The following is a 19103-nucleotide window of genomic DNA, read 5'->3' as shown; positions in this document are numbered from 1 at the left end:
CAAGTAAATAAATAAATAAAAATAAAATCTAAAAAAAAAAGAAGAAGAAAGGTTTAGCCAAATGTGGTGGCGCACACCTTTAATCCCAGCACCCGGGAGGCAGACGTAGGAGGGTCACAGTGAGCTCAAGGCCACCCTGAGACTACAGAGTGAATTCCAGATTCCAGGTCAGCCTGGGCTAGGGTGGGACCCTACCTCGATAAACCAAAAAAAAGAGGAAAGGTTTATTTCACTTCATGATTTCAGTTCGTGATTTCAGTTCATGATTTGAGGGATTTTAATCCATGGTCTGTTGACCTTATTTCACTGTGGCAGGGAGCAGAAAGTATGTAGCTGTAGCACGTAGAACAGAGATATTCAACTTATGACCAGGAAGAACGAATAAGGAGGGAAGAAGGAAGAAAAAGAGGAAGAGGAGGCGACAGTCACAGTCTGGAAATGCCCTTCAAGAACACGTCCTCAGGACCTAGACACCCCCTGCTAGGCCCTTCCCCCAAAGTGTTGCACATCCAACAGAACTGCCGACGGAACCGAACTCAAGACCGAATCTCCATCTGATAGCTGCTCCAGATCCATAACTATCGCAACACAAGTGACAGCCAACAACGGCCGAGTCTGACCTTCTGAAAGAGTCATGAAGCTGGGCCAATGAGCACGTTTAAAGAAGTAAGAATTAGGGGCTGCGGTGGGTTCGTTTCAGTATTAGCTCGTTTATCTAGTAGGTTTGAGACATTGGGTTCAAGACCCCCATGCATATGCACATAGACCCACACAGAATTAAAATCACACATAGTAATTCGTTGTTTGTGTCAGTTAAATTAGAAGACCATAAAGATATTCTAGAAAAATCCCTGTACATTTGAAATTTCTTTGAATGCTGTTTGTGCGTAGCATGTGCCGTACACACACATACGTGCTGCCGTGGGCTCAGCACCCATGTGTTCCTCCTAGGGGGGGCCTGCTGATGCCCGCCGTGGGTGAGCTTTCCATCCCTCAAAGACCCTCCCACAATTCCACTCTTATCCCACTCCCTCCCGCCAGCCTGGAGGGGCTCAGCCCTTGCAAGTGGATTCCTCATACCCAGCGCGCGCCCCTTTGCACCCCATCCACTCATTTTAGCAGCCGCCCCTCCCTGCTCACAATGGGTTGGTGAATGCATTCCACCCCAAGTCTCACTGAAATGTCTTGTGGAACCCCCGTTTCTCCCCCCCCCCCCACCAGGTACTCTTTCCCCAACACTCACCCACGTGGGCATACAGCTTGTAAGCCTAACCCCACTCCAGTTTGTGCCTCTCCTACAGCCTTATAAGGACCTTCTGGGATTCCCCAGCTATCTCTGTAAGGCCAACAAATATAAATGACCCAATGCACTCCAGCCCGGCCCCAGCTGAAACCACATAGGAATTGGGGAAATGAGCAAGACTGCTGCCTTCTTAGTGAATCTGTATCAGCCCAAGGGTGAAGGAGACAGACACTGAGGACTCTCAACTCCTATCAAACCAGAGATCCAGAGGCTCCTGAGTGCCCGTCACTGAAGTAGACTTAAAATTCTCCCAGCATGGCTCAGGGAATTTTGCAGAAGAGAGTTTGGAAAGATTGGTAGAGGAACAAGTTGGGACATTTTGCACAGAGATATTGCTTCGCATGAGGTTCCCCATGAGGAGGGCCTCTTCAGAAAAGGGGCAGGGAGGAGGGAAAAGATGGTACCATGTGTTGTTTACATGCTAAATATGTCCATATCTGATAAAAAGAAAAAAATGCATGCCCCTTGGTCCAAAAAGAATATTGTATGTAGTATGTTGATATGATAAAAGATCACTTTGTAAATCCACAGATGTCAGAGTTAGCAGAAACACTAAACATAGGAAAGGAAGACCCAGAATAAATTATCTGTTTTAAGTTCGAACCAAAGGCTGCATCTCCATGAAGGAAAGCGTGGAGAACAACTTCTGAACACTCGAGGGGTTAGCCTCACCATCTCAGTCCTCGTCTTCAGAAGAGCTCAGACAACGCGGAATGTGGGCTGGGTCTCAGGGAGACTCCGTCCTTAGTTATCTCTGCTCTCCCCATGGGCTTCTGTACAAAGTGGGCTGCACATCAGATGTGGAGGTTAGTCATGGAATCGCTGCTAGGAAGCAAGAACGACTTGGCTTCCATGATTACTGGTGTTTGAACCTACAATTAAAATCATCTGGGAGGATGGGGATGTTGGCTCAGTGCTTAAAGACATTTGCTTACAAAGCCTGCCTGCCCGTTTCAGTTCCCGAGTCACATACGTAAAACCAGATCCCAAAAGTGTTGCAAGCATCTGGCATTTGTTTACAGTATGCATGCACAAATAAATAGAATGCGTATTTAAAAATTATTGGGCTGGAGAGATGGCTTGGTGGTTAAGGTGCTTGCCTGTGAATCCCAAGAGATCATGTTCAAATCTCCAGGTCCCATGTATCCGGATGCAACCATGCAATGTCACAATGCACCACAAGAGGGCACAAGCGTTTGGAGTTCCTTGGCAGCAAGCTGAAGATCCTTGCACACACAGTCTCTCTAAAAATAACTCCCCCCAAACTCCAGGATATCTCATTGGCTCAATTTCAATGGCCCCCCACTACAGCCCAGTTCTGTCTTTTGTCTCCACATGAAAAAACTGGAATATTCTTGATTGATTCTCCTGAAATCAGGAAACTCTTGTCTTTTAGTCCAACTTTTGATTACACTCTTAAAAAATATTATATTTTTATTTATTTATTAGCGAGAGGAAGAGAGAGAGAATGGGCACACCAGGGCCTCAAGCCATGGCAAACAAATTCTAGATGCGTGTGTCATCATGTGCATCTGGCATATATGAGATCTGGGGAATTGAACCTAGGTCCTTAGGTTTCATAGACAAGTGCCTTAACTACTAAGCCATTACTCCAGCCCCCTGATTGCACTCTTTAACTACAGATGCATGTGTCACCATGTGCATCTAGCCTATGTTGGACAGGGGTAATTGAACCTGGGTCCTTAGGCTTCACAGACAGGTGCCTTAACCATTAACCCATCTTTCAGCCCCCTGATTTCACTCTTTATCATGAAAACATTCCCAAATATTGACTGAGGGTAGCTTTTGCCAACCCCTGCCCAGAAACCATGACCTTTGTGGAGGAAAAAAAAAAATAACTTTCCATCTATCCGTATAAAAGCAATATTTAAAAGGCCTTGCTTTCTCATGTTTTCAAAAGCTTCACAAATGGAATACTATGAATCAGAAATAAACTCAACCTTTAATTCTTCACAACATCAAGAAAATCCCACTGTTATTTCAAAATAGCAAGTTTGCAAGCAAAAAATATAGCTTATGACTTATAATTATCCTGGTTTTATGTTTGGGGGGAATTCTTGAGTATATGCCTCTGGACTCTTAATGTCTGTTTTTGAATGTTTAAATCAAAACAAAGCAGAATAGCAGGATTCAGTGAAATCTAGGTTTTTGCAATTTAATGATAGCTGGTGACCAGAAGTAAATCTGTTTTCCTCATGCAGTTAGGGTAACCCACACTCCTGCTAAAGACATGCTCCCCTTCCCATCAGTCTGCTAACCAGCACGGAAGTTCCCATTAGCTCATAGAATGTTCTTAACTGAAATAGCTGTGAAGTCAGACAATTAACAAGGTCTGTACCAAGTACTTTGATCAGTTTCAGAAAAAAAACAAATCGTATCGGATGACCGAGGTCACTTTTTCTGATATCATAAAGTATCTGCCAGAACTGGGTCACCAAAGCCCAAGGGACACAGTGTGAAGCAATTAGCTAAATAATTTAGACACGAAGGACATTTGGGTCTCCCAAAGTCACCCACATGAGCAGAAGAGAAATGCCAATGGTTGGGAATTTATTAAGGTATCGCTAGGACACATCATGAACTGACATTGACTCAATATAAAAAGGAGCTGTGTTTCTGCTGGGAAAAGTAGGCTCGTGAACATTAATTGTATTATATAAATAATTTCCCTTCTTCTTTGCCCAAGAGATACAATCTTTCCTCCACACAAGAGGTATCTATAGTATTCATATATTCATAGCTTCTATAATTTTGTATTTCTAAAATAACTTCCTCACTCAGTAACATGATTTTTTGCCCATGAGGGGGACAAAAATAAGACTCAGGGTAGACAGTATACACACAAAGAAAGTGCAGGCGGTAAGACAGCATTGCCGGTTTACTTCTGAGAAATAAAAGATTTCACAAGCTATATAAAAAAATCATTTTATTCACAGAATCCATTTCCAATTTTTCTCTAAGTAAGGGAGGTAGCAAAATTGAGATTTACTGAGCCTTCTCATTGCCCATCATGATTACAATGAACACACTGAAGAAAAAGACATGTTTTTACAGTGAACCCCAGTGAGAAGAAGTCACTCAACAGAGCCAACAGAGGTATACTGTTTTCTTAAGTCACACTACAAAAAGGACCAATTAAAGACTTTTTTTCTTACCTGCCACATTTTATATGGAACACTGAAAAAAGAAATGAATAGCATTGATTTTCCCCCATACATCCCATCAATAAAGTTTGACTTTAACAGGAAGCAGGTGACTTCAATTTTATAGCCTAATTTAAAATCCATTTCAGAATTATTACATCCGTGGACCAGTAAGATACATTACATGAGAGAGAAGGATATTCAACTTTTCTTCTTTTGTTCTTTCCTCCAACCTCTGAAAGCTTACACTTGAAAAACAGCTTGCACACATGTGGATGAGGATAGAATGTGCAATGAAAAGAAAATAATTCCCAGTATTTTTCAGATCAAACTATGTTGCATGGTAACTATAGGCTTAATATTAATAATATTCTTTTTTTTTTTTTTAAAGGAAGCAGGCTTTACAGAGTTTGTTTTTCTCTCTCCTCTTCTATCTCTGAGAATTCCCAGCAGGCATCAGTTGCCCTTAATGGTGAGTCTGGTGTATTATGAGGCGTGAGTACGGTGACCTATCATGAGGCTGGTGTTGAGAAACGATGACAGAAACACCTGAGAAACAATGACAGACAGGTCCTTTGCTTCCATGAACCCTGGACTTCACTGGAGAAACGCTCCTAATCTACAAATCTTCTGCAGCGGTCCCTTACAGATACCTTCCTACCAAAAAGTTCAACAAAAGGTATTTATTTACACACTGTTATCAGACTTCTCCAAGGCCTATTATACTATTGTGCATTTCTATAAAATCGTCAGGTTTGCTACATTTATAAGGGTTCTTGCTGATGATAAAGGTACAATTTGGACCAGACATGGAGACTTCTGGAAAGGGATAGGTACATGAAGAAAAGACGTTAAGTGGGACCCAAGCCAGAAAAAGTTAAGGCACCCTCTGCCACTCCCCATTCCCGACAAAATCAGTTATCTTTCCCTTTCCTATGGGCATAAATAACAGAAAGTGTGTGTGTGTGTGTGTGTGTGTGTGTGTGTGTGTATGCACGCGCGTACTCACTGGAACATGATGGAAAGTACATCTAAGTTTGCTTAGTAATGGATACCAACGTTTCTTACGGAAGCTGTGAAGGCAGGAAATTAATGGCAACTCTTGCTACACAGAACACACGGTGACCGTGTTTGAGGGCCACCTTCCAGGTGGCATCTGCTGCTAGCATGTTTCATGATGGGAGAGATAAGTCATCATCTTGCTTTGGGAGTTCGAGCCACAGTGCAGGGGGCAGAGGGTTATGAACACAGCGTGCTTGGTTCACAAGTTTTAGCCACTCAGGAGGGGGCGCCTGAAACAAACTGGTCAGGAGCCTCGAAGCTGCCAAGGTCCGAGTGGATAGGTTGTGGTGGCTCTTGAGGCCTCCCCCCGAGGAACAGTCCATCACACCCACCCCACTTCCTCTAGTGTCTTCACCCTCATCCTAAGCACCCAATGGCAGTGCATTTCCTTGTAATTATTCTGAAAACATTCAATGCTTGGAACTGCGTTCAAGGTTTATAATTGCCTGTTTCTTGCTCTCTGGCAAGCTACGAACAGAGACCCTTCCCAGAGGTCCTTGCTAATGAAAAACCACTATTTTCTCTTCATATTTTCACTGTGGTTAAATCTTATCTTAATTACAAATGTTTGTTTCTCTTACTGAGTAGAGAGAAACACATTACCTAAGCCTGATTTTCTGTTCCTTGGGTTAGGTCCCATCTCCAAGATGTTTCTTGGTATTGTGTCAAACACACATTTTAAACTGACAACTATCTGGAGGGACTCCTGTGATATCAAAGCAGGAAGAGACAAGACGGATGGATTGAGATATCATTCCATAAAGCATTCAGGCAACTCGGCGTCATTAGTTAAATCTCAACAGCTTCCACTGGAAAGAAAAAGCAGGAAGGATTTTAGAAAAATGTGGAGCTCAATAAGAACACACAGGCAGTAGGTAAGTGAGCAACCACAGACATAATTCCTCTTTTGTGCTCTAAAAAGTTTGGGTCGAGGGCTTTGGTTATTACTGAAATGCTCACAGATGGCATAATTCGTTGGAGAACATGTTGCTTATTCCTTAGGTGTTAGAGGTGGGGGCCGCCACAATGCTGGCAACAGGAAGTGGAAAGGGAGAAGGGAAGGCAGAAACATGCCTCTTTCTTCCTTGGGACACAGTGCAGTGCGTTTCAGGGGCTCTGTCACGCTTGAGTAGGCTTTCCACTCACATGTGCTTTGACCTCTGTTTGTGAAAATGTCCAAGGTCATGCCGAGCTGAAGGTAAGGTAGATACTATCCATTTTCTTGCAGTGGAAAGATAAAAACCTGTAAACCCACGAGTTCTACCATTTGTAAAACAGAAATTTCACAGTGCTCAACCCAAGTATTATGGCCTTGTGTTTGAAAGTTTACCGACAGTGTATGGGAGCTTCAGAATTACAGGCTGTTAAAGAGCCAAATTTGGGAACTGTGGGGATATTTGATATCTCACCAGCTTTGGAAACTAGGAAACTAAGAAGGAATACACACACACACACACACACACACACACAGAGAGAGAGAGAGAGAGAGAGAGAGAGAGAGAGAGAGAGAGAGAGAGAGAGAGAGAATGAGAGAGAGAGAGAAAGAGAAAGAGAGAGAGGGAGAGACTCCATTTTTTAAAATCACTAGCAGAGCTGCAATTAGGTCAGGGTTACCAAATTCTGCCCTAGGTCATCCAAATTTAGAGATTGTAAGTGTAGGAAAAAAAGAAAAAAAAGGTTTAAGGCGGCACAAAAATTTAAGCTCTTCAGCCAACTTCCACAATACTTCTGTTAGTAACAAGACGAGAACAAAGCCAGCTCCTCTCTGTCCACAGGAACACAATGACAGATGGTACCAAGAAGTTGAGGGCAGGAGTAGAGCCCTCTCTCTGACCTCTGGTGGACTTAGGCACGGGAGCCTTTCCCCTGGCTTCATCCTCTTTCGAGCACACAGCGGAATTAAGGGCATCAAATCTGCTGACTTGACAAAACACATTAATCCAAGTGGCAGGTGCTTTAAAATTGTGATCGTTCCTTGCCGGATGTGTTCACCAAAAGTCATGTACTGCCCAAGAGTAGCCTTCTCTAGGAATATAAATAATAAAAGGGGCTAGAGAGATTACTTAGTGGTTAAGGCGCTTGCCTGAGAAGCCTAAGGGCTTGTTGGACTCTCCAGATCTCACATTAGCCAGAGGCACAAAGGTGAGGCAAGCGCAAGGTTGCACATGTCCACTAGGTGGCGCACGCATCTGGAGTTCTATTGCAGTGGCTGAGGCCCTGGCATGCCAATTCTCTCTCTCTCTCTCTTAAAAAAAAAAAAAAGAGTAAAAGGCAGGGTGGTACTCTCAGTCCTGTACCTCCACATGCTTGCCCATAAGTGCCACAAAAGCCCTCCAGTCTTCAGACTTCTACACATGCAAGATAGATCATACAAAATTCTCATAGGAAAACAGTTATATAATACTATTGCAGTTCCTAAGTTTGTCAGTACACCGGAGACTTTGTGGTTTGTTTGTTTTTTTTTTTTTCCCCTAGATCTCTCCCAACAAGGTCTTGCCAGTGAAAACTACCACAAAGTCAGTATTTTCAAACCTAGAAGTTAGAACTATGAATGGTGGTAAGTGGAAGACTTTCTAACAAAGAACTAGGAGGTCATCTAGAGCAATGTTTTATAGCTGAAGAGAAGAAATGTCATCGATGTCATACATACCTTTCAGTCCGGCAAAATTTTGGGCTAAGAATATCAGTGGCAAATCTTTACTCCCAGCAAATTTTCAGTGATGTTCCACGTTAAGTCACAGTGTCACAATTACTTCAGGACTGTTTCAGGTACAAGTTAAATTTAGCCTGAACTTTATTTTCGCCAAAAGTCAGGAGTGGGAGACATCACAAAGGCAAGCAAAGGGTGCTGTCTGAACACCTGCCACTTTAGATCACTTACTCCATGCTTTGTTAGAAAATAGTAAAAATGGGCTGGAGGGATGGCTTAGCAGTTAAGGCGTTTGTCTGCAAGGCCAAAGGACCCAGGTTTGATTCTCTAGGACCTACGTAAGCCAGATGCACAAGGCAGGGCTCACATATCTGGAGTTTGTTTGCAGTGGCTGGAGCCCTGGTGTGCCCCTTCTCTCTCTCTCTCTGTCAAGTAAATAAATAAAAATAAAAGAAAACAGTAAAAATGAAGACTGGCAAAACAACACAGAAACTAAGCCTAATGAACAAACACTTCCCTGATTTCTTGTGTGTGAACAATGCAGTTTAGAAACACAACTTTGTATGTTTAGTAAAATATAATTATATTAAGCACGTGCACCCAACAGTCTGCTTCCATATACAAATCTTCTGTATAAACATTTCTTTCTTATGGAATGACTTAGCCCTTCAGCTGCCTGAGTTTTACTGAAGAGTGATTACAGTTAAGTAGTGGTGATCTTTGCTAAGGATATTTAGAATGAACACAATTATCAAATTAATGGACATAAAGTCCTACCTGGGTCCTCATTCATAAAGTCTCCTTCCTTTCACCCCCATTAAGCAATCTACTACTTGTCAATAAAAACAAAAACTTAAAAATTGTTCTGGTGGTAGAGAGGAATGTTGTCTCTTAGCCAACACATTGAAAGTAATCAAGCACTTTCAATTGAATTGAGTATATTTACCATAACCTGAGTGTCTTCTGAGCTGAAACGTAACAGTCAGAATTTGGTGAAATTCAAGGCCTTCATTTCAGATAAGCACAATTAAGTAATGAGACCTTAGAATTCAACTTCTTTATAATGGAATATTCCAGCATATTCTACATTATGATTCTAGATAGGTCATTACTTTTACTAATGATAGGGATGTATATAGCATCATGTTACACACACACACACACACATGCACACCCACAAGTGTCTACATATTCACACTTCTTGCTCAGGTACATTCTGTGAATGAGCACATGGGACATACCTATGAGTTATCACGAAACCATTATGCCAATCTGTACTCTACCTTAGAAGACATTATATTAAAGGCCTCCGCATCTTGAGTGATGGAAATAGTGTATGAAGACGCAAGACAAACTGTCCTTCTCGTCAAGCCTGGGCTTTCTGAACCTGAACACTGTTAACCCTCTACACTGGGTCATACTGTGTTGGGAGTGGCTGGTCTGCGCACTGTGGGATTCTCATCACTATCCGTGGCTGCTACCACCATGTGCTGGGAGCATCCTTCAGACATAACAGACCATGAGAAGCAGTCCCAGACATTGCTGCGGGGAGGGGAATCGCCCTAGTTGATGAGCACAAGTCTAACCAAACCTTCCCACTGCTGGTCAGGCCTGCTTTGCATTTCAGAAGCTGTCTAGAATGGGTCTGCAACTGCACAGACTAAACTTTATACAAGTCTATTGCATAGATCTGCCCCAGGAACTGCAATAAAATTTAAAACGCACAGATGGCATTTTCAATACGTCTATGACATACGGATTTTATGAGCTTGTTATTTAAATTTTAATAATTAATGCACTCATTTTGAGTGCTTATTTAATGTTTTTGTGTGTTTTTTCTTAGCTTTCTGAATGAAATTACTGTAAAATGTATTGCCTTTGCATGTAATTCTTAATAACAGTTTAAGAGAGGAATATATTCAGGGCTTCCCATAAAGGACTACTTACCACAGCGACTCACCCTACCTTCCTGTTACATTGTTGCTGCCGAACAAGAACAGCACCAGCTGTGCACGGGTCTGAACCTCTCACTCTTCACTCCGAAACATCAATAGTCAGTCTTAGGCCAACCCGTCATAGTGTTAATGCTAATTTCTATCATAACCTCAAGATTTAATCACATTTAGCAATTCCCTGTTTCAACAGCGTAAAATTCTCCCAACCAACTTGTCATCGCGGTTATTTTGTCGAGAAGATGCCCTTGTTTCAATGTACACGCATGCTTCGCACTTCCGCCTTCTAAACTGAGGAGCTCCTTCCTCACTGGAGTTTACCTTCACCTTGGCAACAGCAGAAACAACGGGGAGCGCTGGTGCCTTCCTCCAGCTGAACACATCCCAAAGCCCAGAGGTGGCGGGAGAAGTTCCTTTCTCCCCCTCTTCTGTCCAGTGGCTGCTTGTAAAGCCAGCAGGGGAGTTTTCTTACTGGCTGTGAAAGCTGCTGTAACAAGCTGCTGATGCAGTCTTGCCTGATGCTGGGAAAACCAACCGCTTCTGACCCGGGTGCGCTAGCTGGCACGCACCACGCCTCGTGTGGTTATGCTAACGAACACAGGGCCTATTCGTGGGATGCTGGCGGGATTCCCAACGAACTTGACACTTCTGGTCAGTCTGGATTGAGCACTTGAGAGCACGATGCGCATCTCTCGCTGGTGTGCACATGTACATGCAGCAACTCACAGGCTGGCTTGTCTCATGTCAACACGCAACGGATACGACATGATGTGCTGGCGGCATTCCAAAACTGACTACGTCAGTCTTTGATAGTTACGACAATGGTCACTGTGCACTTCATACGGCATCTGACAGTAGGCTCATGTCTAAATGCATGTGTGTGTGTGTAGGCATGATTTATCTTGGAATATATACCATGTTAGGCAGGAAAGGGGCCCACCTTCTTGTTTCTCTCTCTTTTGAAGTTTTGGAAGTAATGTCTCACGCTAGTCCAGGCTGACTTGGAATTCACTATGGGGTCTCAGGGTGGCCTTGAACTCATGGCGATCCTCCTACCCCTGCCTCCCGAGTGCTGGGATTAAAGGCGTGCGCCACCATGCCTGGCTTGGCCTCTCATTTCTGCAGAGACTAAGCTATTATTGTGCTGTATCTTATCTCTGAACATTAAATGATGGAAGACGACTTTGTCATTTTACAAACAAGTGATGCACTCACACTGTAGTCTTTTCACACTAAAGTAATAGCCACAGTGCCAACAGGCTTACATGATGCAGACCAAAAGCTGAGTTTATGTTCTAAATTTCTGAGGAGGGGAGTGGCTCATGACGTCCAGACTATGAATCAATACAGTCTAAATTCAACAATACTTCACATTGTCTAGGTAGACCTGACAGAAAGGGTTAGAAGCAATTCATGTTTAAATTTGTAGAAATGGATGAGGACAAGAGTTAATACAGAATTGTGTCAACAAATCACAATAACTAACAGTAGGGATTTGTTTTTTAAATCTACCCCAACATCCACCCGCTGCCCTTAAGTAGGGCAAAAAATAAATAGTAATCTTTAAAAAAAAAAGACAGTTCAAATGCCAGTCCTAATAAGACAGCTCTTTTAAAACTGTCATTATGTCAGTTTGTGTGAACATACGGTAACACGTCTGCCCCAGAATTTCCTGGATACCACGATGAGTTGAAACCACAGAGCCTTTGACCGCTGGAGTTCTTCATTCCCTAGAGCAGTGCCCTCTAGATCCGAACCACAAACAGGTGCGATTCCAACACCATCACATTGGCATTTTTACTCACTGAGGATCCATCGCGTTGCTACATAATGTTTCCCGGGACATTTCATTTCTTGTCCTCCAAGCCAACACCAAAAGGAAGTTTTGCTTGAGTGGGTGTTGTCATTTTGCTTATCCTTCCAAAGTGTCTATGCTAATCCATGTACCCTTGGGGGTCACATAGGAAACCTATCAAAAATACATCGCCCAGTCCTGTTTCCTTCCACGGTCCCTAGGAAGTGGGCTGCAGCAATGGCTCCTCACATGGGTCTAGCTGCATTCTTAGTGCACCAACCTTATGAAGGTACCAGAGCTGGAGAAATTCCTCCGGCATGGCATGGAAGCCCGAGAAGGGCAGGACGTTGTCGTAGTAATGATGGCTGATGGGCTGCTCCTGCATATTCACTGAGAAGGGCCAGAAGCCGTAGATGGATACCTCTTCACAGAGCCCCAAGGCTGCACTCACCAGAAAGAGTCCTGTAGACAAGCGCTTGGCATGGATGCCCCTACTTTTCCAGAACTTTCCAATGCTACGCAGAAAGTTGGGGTTTGCAAACAGCACTGTTTGATTGGCACCAACGTCTGACAGTGTATAATACACACGCAGCGATGGCTCCGTCCCCGTCTTCATAGAAAAGGCAGGCATGTAGATGTAACTGTGGTTATAGACTTTCATGCTGTCTACAAATGTCTTTCGGGACCACAGCAGGTTCTGAAACCTATGTAGAAGAAGGAACTCGATTACTCCTCAGAAACAGAGACACACTGAAACCCACTCCACTTGTCGTCTGGAACAGAAGATATGAAAAATACTTCACTTGTATTTTGAACCTCCTCGAACTTATTTTGCTTTCTCCAAGCAGCCTAACTCCTCCCCCCGCCCACCGAAGTCTGTGCTCCTTCATGGAGTTCAGAGCTAGCGCACACTGTACGTGGTATTCTTTTCCAACACGCACTTGTCTAGAGCATAAAATGGTTTAACGCTCAGGAATTCACAAAGATGGTTGGCTGATTGAGGGTTGGTAAAAGGTCTGATATAAACACAAAAGCAGTTTCCTCATCTGAAAAATGTTAAGAATCATTTATAAGATGACTTTCCCCATATCTTCTAGACCCAGTTTCATCAATGTTCTATGGATCATATTGGTGAAAGAAAGAATTGTTGCTATTACAACTGGATACAAGAGATGTCCATATGACTTGTGTAAACAACTCTCCTTTTCAATGTTTATTCAGTGTAGACTGTTGGATGATACCTGATTCAAATGTATTCGACTGAAATTGGCATTGCTTCTATGTGTCAGAAAATAGGGAAATAAGAAATTGATGACTCCTTTCTAGACTTGGGAAATTCAAGACCACTTGAAGAAACACAAGTACAATGAATACAATGCAATACTCTACATCTAATGTAGAATATGGGTGAAGAAATAATTATGCTCTGGAAGAGGGAGTGGGGTCCGAGGATGCTACAGAGAGGGACTAAATTTAAAGACACCTCTGTGGGGACACAGGAGGAGCAGGTAAGCTAGAAGGGACAGTTCAGTCACAGGTAAGGGTGTGCAGAGGACTTGTGGTCTGAATGTGAAATGTCCCCTATAGGCGTGTCTAAATACTTGGTCCACAGCTGATGGCACTGTTCGGGAAGGTTGTGGATCCTTTCGAAGGTGGTGGAGCCTTGATGGAGGAAAGGAGTCACTGCAAGCAAGTCTCGAGGGTTTTTTAAAAATTATATTTTGTTTATTTATTTGGGAGAGAGAAAGAGGGCCTCCAGTTATTGAAAATGAACTTCAGATGCATGTACCACCTTGTGCATTTGGCTTACATGGGTTCTGGGGACTCGAACCTAGGTCCTTAAGTTTCACAGGCTAACGCCTTAAATGCCATCTCTTCAGCCCAAATCTTGAGGTTTTATATCCTGGTCTTACTTCCTGTTGACTCTCTGCTTCTTGACTGCCGATACTGTATGTTTAGCTGGTCTCCCGCCACTATGCCCTTCCCATCAGGATGGAAAGAACTTCCTCAAACAGTAAGTCAGCATAAACCCTTTTGCCTTCCTTAAGCTGCTTCTTGTCAGGCATTTTGTCACAGTCATGAGAAAATCTGGTTGCATGGTACTGTAAACAAGAAGATTTCTGTTCTTGGAATGTGAAAGATAAGGATGGTAGAAACATTGTTGAAGATAAGGCATTTTGCAAAAACCTCTTTTTAGTATATTTATTTATTACTTAAGAGAGAGAGAGAAAGAGGGAGGGATGGAGAGGGAGGAGAGAGAGAGAGAGAGAAAGAGAGAGAATGTGCACACCAGGGCCTCTAGCCCCTGCAAACCAAATCCAGACACATGTGCTTCCTTGTGCATCTGGCTTATGTGGGTCCTGAGGAACCAAACCTGGGTCCTTTGGCTTTCCAGGCAAGTTCCTTAACTGCTAAGTCATCTCCTCAGTCCCACAAAAACCTGTTTTGAAAAATATTTTATTTATTAGCCAGGTGGGGTGGCACATGCCTTTAATCCTAGCACTTGGGAGGCAGAGGTAGGAGAATCACCGTGAGTTTGAGGCCACCCTGAGACTACATAGTGAATTCCAGGTCAGCTTGGGCTACAGCAAGACCCTATCTTGAATAACAAACAAACAAATATATATAAGTGTGTGTGTGAATCATTATATTATTAATATATATAATATATGCTATTATATATTATTATATTTATTTATTTATTTGGGAAAGAAAATGGGTGCTCCAGGGACTCTAGCCACTGCAAAGGAACTCCAGATGTGTGTGTCACCTTGTGTATGTTAGTTTTTGAGATAAGATCTCTCATTCTACCTAGAGCTCACCACGTTGGCTACACTGGCTGGCCAGCAAGCCCTGGGAACCCTCTTGACCCCGTCTCCTCAGCGCTGGGATTACAGACATGTTCTATCGTGCCTGGTGCTTTAAGTGAGTGCTGAGGATCCAGACTGGGGACCTCTTGCTGACGTAAGGAGCACGCTGCCCACTGGGCGGCCTCCCCAGCCCTTCCTAACTCCTCTTGCAATTCCGCTAGCATTGCAGAAAAGCAAGGCTCCCGCCCTGGGCTCCGGCCATGCGCTCATCCTGTGTGCATTTTCTCTGCACGTCTCTATTCGCTCATCCATTCAGTGCCTCAGTGAATCTTGACGATACATCAAGATCCAGTTTAAATTCTTCTTTCTTAAGCTTATTCCTTCATTCTCTCTGAAGCGTATAAAAGTCTTTGGCACAGCATGGTGCTCCTGACTGCAATTCCAGCACCTTGCAGTCTGAGGCACAAGAAACGTCATGAGGTAGAGAGCAGCCTGGGCTACTAGCCTCAAAGTGAGACTCTGTCTCAAAAAAAAAAAAAAAAAATACTAACAGTGACCATGAAATTAAAAATTTAGGGCTTACTAGTTAAGGCACTTGCCTGAAAAGCCAAAGGACCCAGGTTTGATTCCCCAGAACCCACGTAAGCCAGATGCACAAGGGGGCGTATGTGTCTGGAATTTGTTTGCAGTGGCTGAAGACTCTGGCATGCCCATTCTTTCTCTCTCTTCCTCTCCCTCTCTCTCTCAAATAAATTAAATAGATAAATAAAAATTTTAAAAGTGAAGGTCTTTGGGCTGTGAAGATGGCTTAGTGGTTAAAGGCCTTGCCTGTGAAGCCTAAGGACCCAGGTTTGATTGCCCTGGGCCCATGTAAGCCATATGCACAAGGCGGTGCATGCATGTGGAGTTTGTTTGCAGTGGTTGGAGGCTCTGCTGCACCCATTCTTTCTCTCTATCTGCCTCATTATCTCCCTCTCTCCAATAAGTAAAGAAAATTAATTAATTTAAAAAAAAACAAAAAGGTTTACGTCTTTAAAGTTCTCAATATGAAATGATCCTATTCTTCAAGACTGCATTCATAAATAATCAAATCAAAAAAGACTACATTCATAAAAAGTTAAATAAGGAATCAGACTAATAAGTCCTTTGCTGTTTACTACCTACCTCAGATGTGTAGGCTGCATAAATGGAAAACTATTAAATAATAATTAATATAAAATATGAAATCATAATAGTTAAAATTTAAAAATGAAATGTAAGTTTAAGCATTGTCAAAGTAAAAGTAAGTACCAGAGGCATAAAGGAGAGACAAGCTAATAGGATAAAAGCACAGATGCAGAGCACTTTACAAACAAACGTGTGAGCTGGGCGTGGTGGTGCACACCTTTAGTCCCAGCACTCTGGAGGCAGAGGTAGGAGGATCGCCATGAGTTCAAGGCCAGCCTGAGACTACATAGTGAATTCCAGATCAGACTGGGCTAGAACGATATACTACCTTGAAAAAGTAATAAGTGAATGAATGAATAAAATAAATGTAATACGTGACAGTAGAGCCCAATATAGGTTAGCTGGGTGTGGTGACTCATGCCTGTACTGCAACTACTCAAGATGTTGAGGCAGAAGGATTGCCATGAACTTGAAGCCAGCCAGGGCTATGTCTATGTTCGGAAGTCCCAGGGGCTACATGGCTGGATCCTATCTCAAGAAAAAAAAAAAAAAAACAAAAAAAAAAAACACAAATGAAGTTAAACTGTATGGGGGAATAAATCCATGACTCATAAGCAAATCACAAAATAATTCCAAGGCAAATAAGTTACACATCTAAACTAAAACCATAGGCAAAATTAAAAAATAAGTGGGTGTGGGGGTCTGGGGATATGGCCCAGGGGGTAAAGTGCTTACCATATACATATGAAGATCTGAGTTTGAATGCCCAGTGCCCACATGAACCTGGGTGTGGTGGTGCAAGCCTATAATCCCAGTAACTGGGGAGGAAATACAATCCCCTGGGATTTACTGGCCAGCTAATCTAGCCGAGTCAGGGAGCTCCAGGTTCAGCACGAGTCTCTGTGTCCAAATGAGGTGGAGAGTGACCGAGAACGTCCCCGAGGTCCACGTCTAACCTCTACGTGTGCACACACACACTTGTAAGCAGCAGACACACAGACAATGCAAGAGTCTCGGTTCATAAGCCACTGCTACAACCAACCTCCAGAAAGGAGAGAAAGGGTCTTTGCAAAAAAAAAAAAAATCCTTATTCACTGTGAAAAAAAGAAAAGGACAGTAGTCAGACCCTCTTGGATCCTCAATCTGGGTGGTCTCAGGAAAACCTGTCTTCTTTAAAGACCAGATATGAAGCAACCTTCAGAATGTAACTCTGGAAGGTCCAGTATCTCAGGCCTAAAGGTGGGAGGTGCTGGGAAACAGGGTGTCCTGGAGCAGCTAGCAAGGCCACAAGGCTCAGATTACAGGGTAGCAGGGACCCAGCGGGGTCAGACCTTATGATCCTGCTCCCTCAGTCATCCCCGTGTGTGGCAGGGGACGGAGTGTCAACTCCGGGCAGGCACAGGGCCATGTATCCAAACAGCGGGCTCACGGTGTGGGAAGGGTGCATTGGGAATTCACAACTCATATAACTGTCGGTAGCCAGCTGAGTGGATGCAGGTACTTGCAGGAGCCTGGAGAAAAAAAACAAAGACCTGAAGACAAAAATATAGGAGTCTCCCAAGAAAAATAACGTTGGCACCTTCTCAACCCAGATCCCTGGCAGGTCCGGATGGAGCTTCCAGTCCCCACATAGGAACAGAGAGCCAAGACCAGCAGCCAACTGAGGGACAGCTCCCAACAGGAGATCAGAGAAGAAAGAAAGAGAACAAAGAGACTCAGGAACAAAAGAAACCAGAATCATCCAAGGGGCAAAAGGAAACTTAAAAAAAAAAAAAAAGAAGCTATAATTAGCCTGGCTATAAATATTAATTGTGATTGTGTCCAGACTTGGATGCTATAAACAGAAGGAGAAGACGGAGGTAATAAGAAAGAGCTGCTGGTGGCTGGACGAACCCGGCGACAGATGGGGGGTGCTGAAGGGAAGCCGCAGAAAGCCATCCGGACTGTGCTGCGCAGAAATGACGCCTCCGGGATGGATGTCATAACAACAAAAAGTCCCCTCACAGATTAATGCGTTTGGCCATCGCGAAGGAGGACTGGGGCTTCGGGATGGATTACTGCTGCACGGAGAGGCTCTGTTAGAACTGAGAGAAACAATTCAAATGTAGACCAGGGATCAAATGCTTGTCACAGTCTGCGTGTCAGATGTGAACCACGCCTGCGTGGTCATTGCAGTAAGCTACCAACGCTGACCTGACGCGGAGCTAACGGAAGGTCGGGGAGAGGGGCTGCCGTGAGGGATGTAGGAAGAGAACTGGATTTTTTTTTTCACAAGAAGTAAATAGATATGTTGGGAATTTAAGTGTAATTAAGTAAGCTGCTTTCAAATCAAGCAAGAAAAAAAAAAAAAGCTCAGGTAAAGAAGCTGAAATAATGGGCTGGAGAGATGAGTTAATTGTTAAAAAAGAGTTTGCCTACAAAGGCAAAGGACCCATGGATGATTCCCCAGGACCCACATAAGCCAGATGCAAAAGGGGGCACATGCATCTGGAGTTCATGTGCAGTGGCTAGAGGCCCTGAGCGCCCATTCTCTGCTTCTTTCTCTCTCTTTCTCTCTTTCACTCTCTCTCAAATAAATGAACAAAAATAAAAATATAAAAATATTTTTAAAAAAGGAGTTGAAATGAATCGATTTCTTGAAGTGTAACTTGAGGGAATAAGGCAGTGTGAGGTAGGAAAACACTGCTATTTATTGTAAGCTTTGTTTGATTGGACTTTTGAAACTGTGAACGTGTATTATTTTTATAAAACGGGTCATCTCATTTAACAAAATCTTGAGAAATAAGAGAATTATGTTGAACAAATACACAAAGCCAAGAAAACCTGATCTTACAAGATATCTTACATATGTATGCATATATCAAAAACTGATAAATGGTTTGTGGAGATGGTTGAGTAATTAAAGGCACAGGCTTGCAAAGCTTGCTAATCTGGGTTCATTCTCAATATACCCATAAAGGCAGACGCACAAGGTGGCACACATGTCTGGAGTTCATTTACTGTGGCTGGCGGGTCCAGCATGCCCATTCTCTGTGTGTTTCTCTTTTTCTTTCTCTCTCCCAAATAAATAAATAAAAATATTTTTAAGAAAACAAATAAAAACCACAGATGGAGCAATCAAAAATCCACATAGTGAGTCTTCAAGTTTAAAGCACACATTTTTCTAAACATTAAAATTTTTTAAATCTATCTATTAGAGA

General features: G+C 43.1%; 2 protein-coding genes across 3 annotated transcripts in view; both read right to left on the bottom strand.

Annotated features, from left to right (window-relative positions):
* The window catches only part of LOC101613465 (sulfotransferase 1C2), a 50992-nt gene extending 40502 nt beyond the window's left edge, over nt 1-10490 (bottom strand). Inside the window, exon 1 of one of the 2 annotated variants that reach the window (XM_045139452.1) lies at nt 10453-10490. The gene's annotated coding sequence lies outside the window, so the exon portion shown is untranslated. Of the gene's footprint in view, nt 1-10126; nt 10251-10452 lie in introns of those variants that run through there. The other variant, XM_045139450.1, reaches the window with a different exon arrangement.
* Nucleotides 9222-19103, bottom strand: part of St8sia1 (ST8 alpha-N-acetyl-neuraminide alpha-2,8-sialyltransferase 1) — a 161007-nt gene continuing 151125 nt past the window's right edge. The window contains exon 5 of the mRNA XM_004664420.2: nt 9222-12630. Within this exon, the coding sequence (XP_004664477.1) occupies nt 12144-12630 (487 nt within the window). The 3' untranslated portion in view covers nt 9222-12143. The remainder of the gene's footprint in view (nt 12631-19103) is intronic.

Source organism: Jaculus jaculus, chromosome 22, assembly GCF_020740685.1.
Source record: "Jaculus jaculus isolate mJacJac1 chromosome 22, mJacJac1.mat.Y.cur, whole genome shotgun sequence".
Classification (NCBI taxonomy): domain Eukaryota; kingdom Metazoa; phylum Chordata; class Mammalia; order Rodentia; family Dipodidae; genus Jaculus; species Jaculus jaculus.
Note: the sequence above shows the minus strand (reverse complement) of the source record. Positions and strands in the feature narration are given on the sequence as shown.